Source organism: Schistocerca americana, chromosome 5 (assembly GCF_021461395.2).
Source record: "Schistocerca americana isolate TAMUIC-IGC-003095 chromosome 5, iqSchAmer2.1, whole genome shotgun sequence".
NCBI lineage: Eukaryota > Metazoa > Arthropoda > Insecta > Orthoptera > Acrididae > Schistocerca > Schistocerca americana.
In genome coordinates, this window is record NC_060123.1 from 434,856,989 (window position 1) to 434,867,112 (window position 10,124).

Consider the following 10,124-nt stretch of genomic DNA (forward strand, 5'->3'; position numbering starts at 1 on the left):
AGGTACTGCACCACACTCATGAGAAGTTGGCAGTCTTCATTACTCTCTTATCTTAATTTTTTGTCATAGCAAGTATATAACACTTCACATTCTCATACTAATTTTGGTCATAGTTACAGGATCTGTTCATGGCAGATTGGCAAACATACCAGTCTTCTGTATAAATAAAATGTAACCGTTTGTTCAAAATCTTGTAGACTATATACCTTTTAGTATTGAAACGTTGTTAGCAAACAGGAAGTCGTATTTATAGCTTATTGGTCTATGATTGGAATATTGCTACAGAATGTGAATTTGCAATAGCAATAAACAAGGCTCGGGGTCAGAGAAAGAGGGTGGGGGGGGGGGGGGGGAGAGGAGATGGACAGAGGGGTGGGTGGAAATGGAAGTAGAAAACGGGAAGGATGAGACGGACAGAGACAGGGGGGCAAGAAGAGCTGGAGAGAGAGAGGGGGGGGGGGATAGAAGATGGACAGAGAAAGGGGGAAGGTGATAGTCTGAGAGAGGAGGAGATTAGGACATATATCCAATTCTCATACATATTAGAAACGTATGCTTCCTCTTTTCTTTCGTTTCCATTTAAGCAGACTGAGTCACGGCAAAGGGCGTGGCCGGGTACAGCTAGTAACGAAATAAATAGAAAATACAGTATGCAATCTAGGCACTTGTTGTTGCACTCTTCAGTCTTGAAGAGTGGTTTGATGCAAATCTCCACCCTAGTCCATCCTGTGCAAATCTCTGCATTTCTGAGTCAATAATGTTACCTACATCCATTTGAATCTGTTTGCTGTAGGAAAAGCCTTGGTTCTCATCTACAAGTTTTACCTTCCTTGATCCCTCACGATGTGCTCTATCAACAGAATCCTTCTTTTAGTTATATTGTGCCATAAATTTCTGCTGCCTGATTCATTTCAGTACCTCCTCGTTAGATATGCGATCTATCCATACAATCTTTTTGTCTGAACTGTTTGTCGTCCACATTTCACTTCCAAACATGGCTATACTTCAAACAAATTCCTGCAGAAAATAATTTCCTAACATTTCATCATATATACAATGTTACCAAATTTCTCTTTTGCAGAAATATTTCCCCTGATATTCCTGGTCTATATTGTATTCTTCTACCTTCTTCACTTCGCTGCTCAAATAGAAAAACTAATCTACAACTTTCACTGCCTAATTTCCTAATTTAATTCCCTCAGCGGCACCTGATTTTATCTCACTGCCTTCAATTACCATAACTTTCGTTGATGTTCGTCTCATTAGCTACACTATATACACCGTCAAACTGATCTTTCAAGAGCTTTTCTGTCTCTGATAGAATTACATTTTCATCAGCAAACCTAAAATTTTTTATTTCTTCTCCATGACCTGCTCAATTTGCAGAATGAGTAGCTTCGGAGGATATGAAGCAATCCTGCCTCAGTCGTTTCTCAACTACTAGCAGCCTTTTACCCCCTTTATTAGTTACTTAGTTACATGTCCCACATACCATTTGAAAGATTTTTTTATCAAAATTTTGTGGAACGATTCCGTTTACAAAAAATGTATGAACGATTAATTTCAGTGGACGGATGCACGATGGCCATTTGCAGGTTCCTAAATCGCACACTAGCCTAAATTTAAAATTAATTAATATTATTTTTCGTTCTACTCGTGCAAGACAGAAAAATAACATTTTTTCAGGCTACCACTTTTTAAATAAACGATCATCTATGGATTACAAGGAATTCTCCACAAGAATTGATATTATGTTATGTTTAAGGCTTGCTTTACTACCTTTTAGACTTTTGTATTATGAAATAAATGATCAAAAATTTTTGTTGATGAGTACTGAACTCGTTTCTGAGCCCCTGATAGTTTTAATAAATAATAACAATAAAGATAATTTTTTCTTTCTGGTGTTATATGTATGGACATCGCTTTTCTTCTCAAATTGTGACTATTATTTATGATTGATTTCATTATCTTATAACTGGTCAACTGGTTTCTGTAAAAGTTGTAAATAACTTAGCGATCCCTGTATTTTATCCCTGCCACCTCTATAATTGCTTGAAATACCTGTTTTAATTTATGAAATGATCATGCCAAGGACAGGAAGGCCATTTTGTTACTCCTTATAGCGTTTAACATAATGAAGCGATGTGTAATGATGAGAGTGATGTTTGCTCTGTTCACAGGTACGGGAAGCTGTGACATCCTATGCTGCGGTCGCGGCTACAACACGCACCAGTATACGCGCACGTGGCAGTGCCGTTGCAAGTTTCACTGGTGCTGCCACGTCACGTGCGACACGTGTAGCGAGCGCACCGAAGAGTACACTTGCAAATAGGCACCTGTTGCCGCGTGGATACCTGAGCTGTGTGACACGTGGGACTGACGATGTCGCTCCCTGTTCTAATGGGACAGGATGACACGTGTGTTTCCTGACCCCTGTACACGCAATGGCGCACTTACGAGTCGGTGCTTCTGAAGACACGTGTGACGTTCCGTTAGCGCTCTGACGTCACGTTCTCCAACGCCATGGTGTTGGAGGTGTCCTCGCTGCGGCGTACGTCCACAACAGCGCATTATAACACGCGGCCTGAACTCAGTACTTCCTATTAGTGCCGCCAAGTCACGTGGAGCAGTTGCTAGCATCAATACTCACGTGAACTCTCACCTGTGATTAGCTGTGTCGTCAGCTACGCGTGTGCCACTCTTGCAGTGAACTTTGTGGGTGCTGTTGGATCACACATAAACAAGGCTGCTTCGCAAGGACTGGACTGCTTGAGTCTTTTGTGTTGTAACTGGAGTCTGACCGCTGAACTATTTCTGCAATCGGCATTGTACAAATCGCGAAGGTCGAAAAAAAAAGACTTGAATTACTTCAGTATACATTCCGCAGAACTTTAATAATTTAATGAGTGTATGTATGGACACGCTCTGTGGTGGAACGAAGTGACAAAGCCGACTATGCAATTAACTTCGTCTACATGACGCTTATTTAACCATTTCCAGCTGTGAGTTTAGTGAGGTTGAAAACATTTAATGCATACACAGTGACAAATTCCTGCATAACAGAAGTTACCCGTACACAACACGTAACTCCAAGTGATATGCAAGACGTCAGCACTGTAACGATTTAATACATTGCAATATTTAACTACAATTAATGTTCTCTGACATACATATCAACTACTATCTTGTGGAAATAAAATGAATGTTCCTCTGTGTGTAATACGAAAAATCTCTGCAATTTATTTATCTCCCACTTACCGCATACATCCTGTGTCCTTTCCTTAATTTTCCTTTACCTTTAATTCTAGTTACTAGAATAGAACATATAACTCTTCACAACTCATTTTACATTATGGCAGCATATAAATACACACACAGAAACCACTGATTTTGGTGAACACTGCTAAGTGTGTTGTAAATTGTGCCATGAAGCATTACATGAAGACAAGAACCCGTGGAGAATCGTGGCTCTGGCTGCATGGATGGAATAGAGTAGTAATTAGCAGCAAAAAAATAATGCAGATGTACGCCAGACAACTTTGCTCTGGTACTGCTAAATGACACTCCCTAAGCAGCATTGCGTTATTTCAGCTTTAGAGGCCTTTGGTTCATTCTGGCTGTTCCTAGGAGCCAACGTAGTCTTTCAAAACAGTCGGTCGGTACTCTTGTTTGGGAGTACCTCTATGTTTATTCTGTAGCTGTAGGATACGAAGGTAGACCTATATTTTATGACTGCTGAGGAGACGGTAAAATAACTGCAACGATGAAAAACGTGTTTATAGCGAGTGCTAGGTTTTATAGTTAGGAGGACGTTGATTGAGTAGAGAGCAGAAACCATTTAAAAATTTCGCATCATTCAGCGAGAATTACACAGATGCACATTGGGAATTTTTAGGAGAGGCAGAAGAACTTACAAATGGATCAGGGACAATATGAAGTGGACGATGTAATTACGTCTGAATTGAAAATGAAATGCAGGTGGATGAAACATGCAGCAAGTTGAATGGATAGTAAATACACCAAGGAAGTTTTCGTTGAATACCAAAACAGATAGCACAACACAATGGAGCATTTTGGGATGATATTTGGAAACACGAAGGATATAACACAACGTGATAGCCGAACTAAATATAAGTGATACAAATGACCATGGAATCAAGTGATGACCTAATTTCGTTATTTTACGTTGAATCTAGTTAAGTGCGTTAATTAATGGTGGTCATATCACTTGTGGGTTTCGAACTCGAAAAGAATGAGGTTAAACTGTGTAGCTCAAAAGCAACGATGCTGTACATATATTCTTCCTGCAACTTTACACTAACTTGCAAGAGCCAGGAGGGAAAAAAATCAAATAAACATCATTCCCTGACAGTAACAAAGTTGCCAACATTGTTGAATAACAAATAATCACGCACCCAAAATACACTCACTTACTCGAATTAGTGTACTGAGCCCAACACATGCAAGTCGCGTAATGTTATAAACAAACAAGCCGAAAATACGTGTACACAAGTTGTGAAATGCTGATACAGCGCGGGCTACGGTTCTGCATCAGTCAGACCAAAACACATTCAAGATAGGTTCGCGAGCACGTCGTATAATGACGGTTTGAAGATTTGTTCACTACACAAAGCTATTTATTTATTATGTGAGAAATCAGAATCTTTGGAACATGGGCAGTGTACTGAATGAATTGGACCATGTTTGTGACTACGACTTTGAAAATAAATAGGCAAGTTGTAGGATAGGATGTGGAGCAAACATTACATTTATATGATGGTACTGTTGCAGTGACAATGTAGTTGTTGATCGACAATTTACAAAATTACAACTGGAATAACATTATATTCTAAAGACAGAACAATACACAACTTCCACAGTTGAGAGCCTGATCTTACTTAGCAGACAGTTTCAATAGTCTCCGCTTTCACTGCACCTCACCTTGTTACAGGATTGGCAGATAGTGTGATAGTATGACGACGACTACGCCTGATGCTGATATTTGACGATTCTACCTTGAATGTAATATTTACAGATTCGTTATATATCTGTTGCAGATAATGATAAAACTGCTGAACTGTCACAGCTGTTGTCGTGAGCTTGATGTGACATTTTAGTTCCAGAGTGAACTCAGTTTGAAATACGCAGCATTGACGTATTTACGAAGTATATTTATTTGTATAATATATTATTCCGTGGCATCTGCGAGAAAGTTTCAGTTCAGTGATTGATACGACAATGTAAAAGGCTTAGTCACATCAAAGAACGTTCCTCAAAAAGTTCAAACCTGATAACGTATACACCCGTTCTTACACCAGTGACTCACCGATTTGCTTCCACTGCACACACAAAAACATTCTTAGTTAATCCATAACTAAAAGCGCTAAACGCGTTGCAGTTCCCTCGTTATTAATCACCGTCTTTTAAAAAAATGGATCAAATGGCTCTGAGCACTATGGGACTTAACTGCTGAGGTCATCAGTCCCCTAGAACTTAGAACTACCTAAACTTAACTAAACTAAGGACGTCACACACATCCATGCCCGAGGCAGGATTCGAACCTGCGACCGTAGCGGTCGCGCGGTTCCAGACTGTAGCACCTAGAACCGCTCGGCCACCACGGTCGGCTCACTGTCTTCTTGCAGCTCATATTGGTAAGATGCCATATTACGTCTCCAGCCTTGTCGTCAAATATGGGGCGTCTAGAAATCTTTCGTACTCGGTTCGCTAGACAATCAAATCAAACAAGTCAGATTAATGAGTTTTATTACGAAAAGAAAAGAGACAATATTTAACTTTGACGATTACACAGAAGTGTCGCGAGCAAAGGGGGACACACGAAATAAGTAATATTCTTCAGTACAAACAATCACAAGTCTGTGCTACATAGACAGTACAGGCGAAGTAACTATCGTTGACGGTCGCGGCGCATATGTCCTCTTCACATAGGGGCTGCTGTTGTAGCATTGTCGTCCTGGAGAGAATTCGGTTTTGCGTGCAATTGGCTGACGTTTTCTCACATCCATCTCTTCTCTATCGTTCCCGACTGGCGTTCCGGCGCTTGACTTTACGCAGTAACATTCCACGTTGATTTAAATGTCTTATCCGTGTCTTCACACACACGAAAAAGTCCAAAGCCATGAACCACGTCAACGATTGCGCCTCTCACTCGTCACCGCCCTACCTCTCGATTGTTCAGTCTCGATAGACGATAAAAGGCTCTCTTTTAGCAAAGGTACATACAGATATTTGAAAAATTTATATTGTTGTTGTGTTTGAATGTATTGATCTTTATTGCTAAACATAAAGAAAAAACACAATAGTAAAGGGAAGAATAATATTTAAATGGAGGGTCAGAAACAATGTGAAAAGTTTGGAAGAGTGCTCCAGAGAGGGTAGGTCCTGCTGAGAATTAATGTTTAAGAAAAAAAATTTGAAACGTTGCGGCATTTCAGAGTAATTTAGCATTGAAAATAGCCAGTCAGGGCGTTGCGCGCGCAGACTGAAGTGGCCACTCAGGTCCAATTAGTGTCAGTTGCTCTCAAAGTGTAGATGATAACGCACGAGATCGCTCAGCCTTTGGCTCGAGTCCGATCCATACTACCGTCCCATGTTCAACTTTTATATCACCGTCTTTTGTTCGGTTTTAGGATACCAAACGAAGAACACGTTTGGAGACACCTCTCGATTCTTGACGTGTTCCGGGGCTCTGGAATGGTTTACACAGACGGCTTAATGGCTGATGGTCACGTAGGCTTCACATATGTTCATGGAGGTCATATTGAGCAGCACTCCTTGCCAGTTGGCTGCAGTGTTTTCACTGCAGAGCTGGCGGCCATATCTCGTGCTCTTGAGTACATCCACTCATGCCCTGCGACTCATTTCTCCTGTGTACTGACTCATTGAGCAGCCTACAAGCTATCGACCAGTGTTACCCTCGCCACCCTCTGGTAGCGTCCATTCAGCAGTCCATCTATGCCCTGGAACAGTCCCGCCGCTCCGTGGTGTTTGTGTGGACCCCAGGACACGTCGGAATCCCCGGCAACGAACTTGCCGACAGGCTGGCCAAACAGGCGACGCAGCAACTGCTTCTGGAGGTAAGAATCTCCGAAGCTGACCTGAGTTCTGTCTTAAACCGCAGGATTTTCCGGCTTTGGGAGACGGAATGGCATAACAGCACGCACAACAAACTGCGTGTCATTAAGGAGACTATGAATGTGTTGAAGTCTTCCATGCAGGCCTCTCGCAGGGAATCAGTTGTCCTCTGCCGGCTCCGCATTGGCCATATGTGGCTAACGCATGGTTACCTACTCCGTCGCGAGGCCCCACCTCAGTGTCGCTGTGGCTCCCAAATGACAGTCGTCCACCTCTTGCTCGACTGCCCACTTTTAGCCGATCGGCGGCAGACTTTTAACTTTCCCAGCACCCTACCATCGGTGTTGGGCAACAATGCCTCCACAGCAGCTTTAGTTTTACGTTTTATCCGTGAGAGTGGGTTTTATATTTCTATGTAGGTTTTAGCGCATATCCTTTGTCCTTCTGTGTCCTCCACCCTAGTGATTTTAGGGTGGAGGTTTTAATGTGCTGCAGAGTGGCTGACTTTCCCTTTTTATTCTCGTGGTTGGCCAGCCACTGTAATCTGCTTTCATGTTTTACTCTCTTCTGTTTCTAGCGTCTCTCTGTTGTTTTCTTGTCCTCTTTTGTTCCTTTTAATATTCGTTGCCTTCCCTTCGTTCTTGTGGCTTTTCCTTTCTTTCCGTTTTGTGTTATTCTCACACTTGTGGCATTGTTTTATTAGGAACAAGGGAGCGATGCCCTCGTAGTTTGGTCCCTTCTCCCGCCTTTAAACCAACCAACCAACCTTTTCAAACTGTTTCTGACCATTCTGTATAGGGGTAGTACATGGAGTAAAATGAATGCAAATAGTTTAAAACTGTAATGTACATAATGGTTTAAAGATGCCTTTATGCTGCTGTGGATACTGAATGTCTGTGTTGTTGCTGCTGATGATGATGATAATTTGATTTGAGTCTCTCGTACAAACGATACAGGAAGCACTGCGAGTCCATGTACTGTGGTTGAGACTGTCTTCATGACTTGCACTCGCCCCACTCATTGCTGAACAAACTTCCTCTAGAGGTAAGAAATGGTGAGTGGTGGCGGTGTCGGCTCTCCGGACCTTCGACTTGAAACATCGCATGCTTGTTCAATCGGATTCAAATACGGCGAGTGAAGTGGTCGCTGTAAACTCCTTACTTCTGCATGTTGCAGACAGTCGTATCCTTGTCCAACTCTGTATAGCCGGGTTCTGTCATCCATCACGTGCGACACTTGTACGTATGCATCACAGAATAGACTCAGATATCGTTCTAGTATGCCATATCCTTTGACTGCGACAGTCAGAAGCATTGTACATTGGTTGTTTTATTTCATTTAGTTTTTAGCTACTGACATCGTTTCTTGCTTCCAGTTCTACAAATTTATCAATCAATCTAGTCGTGATTTTGAACGTTTCTATCGGGCAAAACGTAATAACTATCATTCTTCCAACTTCCTTGAGGTCCCCTATGTTTCCTATTTTCTGGGGACTCCACTTTCATTCTCTTACGTCTCCTGCTTCATTGAATTCTTTTGGGGTGCCTGTAGTCACACTATATATTTATTTCGATTTTATCTAAGACCTTCCCTTCCATATCCTTTGTTTCTCTGACCCTAGAAAGTTTCGCATATTCTGGCCTTGGGACAACTACATCTTCACCAAAACTCACTTCCAAAAGATAACAGTTCAAGTTATTCTTTGGACCTTTTGTTTACGTCTCATACTTCTACCCCGTTACTGTAAACACGTGAATCCACAATACTGAGTTTCACTTCGTATTCTCGTCCAATTTTCTTATTTCTGTCACCTTTAATTTCACCATATTTAATAACCATTATTCCCAGACGCTTGAAAACCTTACATATTTCATTTTCTCTAAATCTCCAGTTTTATTTTTATATTCAGTCTTATAAGTTATTAGTCAGGGGCCAATCATATTCTTCTATGAGTTTTTCTAACACGGATTCTACGTCACTACTATCTGATGCAATAACAGCTTAGAAATCTACAAATGAAATATACAGAACTACATTGCTACACTTTTAGCACTAGTTTTTCAGCGCTTGTTCTACTTAAATTTATGCCACCTCTGTACTTCTAGGAAGGACACGCAGTGGCAGGCTGGCTCCTATCACAATGCCTCCCCAAACGTAAACACTGGCGCCACATTGTAATTTCTGTCCGTAGTATTGGTAGGCCTGTAACATGACTCACAGGCCGGCCGGTGTGGCCGTGCGGTTAAAGGCGCTTCAGTCTGGAACCGCGTGACCGCAGCGGTCGCAGGTTCGAATCCTGCCTCGGGCATGGATGTGTGTGATGTCCTTAGGTTAGTTAGGTTTAATTAGTTCTAAGTTCTAGGCGACTGATGACCTCAGAAGTTAAGTCGCATAGTGCTCAGAGCCATTTGAACCATTTGAACCATGACTCACAGGAACTTCAGATAAACAGATGCCCAGAATAGCTCTCTGGGCTAAACTGCAAGTTGTTCATTAATGAGATAATTCCCACTTATTCCTGAATACAATTATGGTGTGCAGTATATCATATTTTCCTTTTGTGATGCTTTTGTTGAGGGGAATGTGTCTTTGGGCCGTTGAGCACAGGGAGAAATCTCTCCACGCTCTCAGAGAGATGTGTGACCCAGGAGGTAGCCGAGAGGTATCTAGTCAGGGCAAGTCCACTGCTGATTCGAAGGCAAAATGATGATCCTACTAGTGGGTTGCAACATGTGGTCAATGTGACGTTGACAGACCAGTAATGACTGGAGTCTTATGCACAGTCGTCGAACGAGATAAACGAAGTATCGATCAAACCGATGAAGGTGGCAAAGTGATTTTCTCAACTTTTATTCGGGAAGAGCGAGTTGCAAATCCGCATGAATCCACCTGTATTTATACTTCCTCTAGTTTACCTAAATCGTTTAAATGGGATAATTGCCTCTGAATCCACACGGCCCATTTCTCACCAGTTATTTTTAATTCAAACCTGTTCTCCATCGGTACTGACGTCGTCGGTGATGGAACGT

At 41.8% G+C, this 10,124-nt stretch overlaps 1 protein-coding gene across 1 annotated transcript in view; it reads left to right on the forward strand.

Annotated features, from left to right (window-relative positions):
• The window catches only part of LOC124616415 (protein Wnt-2), an 82,860-nt gene extending 79,637 nt beyond the window's left edge, over window positions 1-3,223 (forward strand). The window contains exon 4 of the mRNA XM_047144721.1: window positions 2,181-3,223. Within this exon, the coding sequence (XP_047000677.1) occupies window positions 2,181-2,332 (152 nt within the window). The 3' untranslated portion in view covers window positions 2,333-3,223. The remainder of the gene's footprint in view (window positions 1-2,180) is intronic.
• Window positions 3,224-10,124: the final 6,901 nt, after the last annotated feature.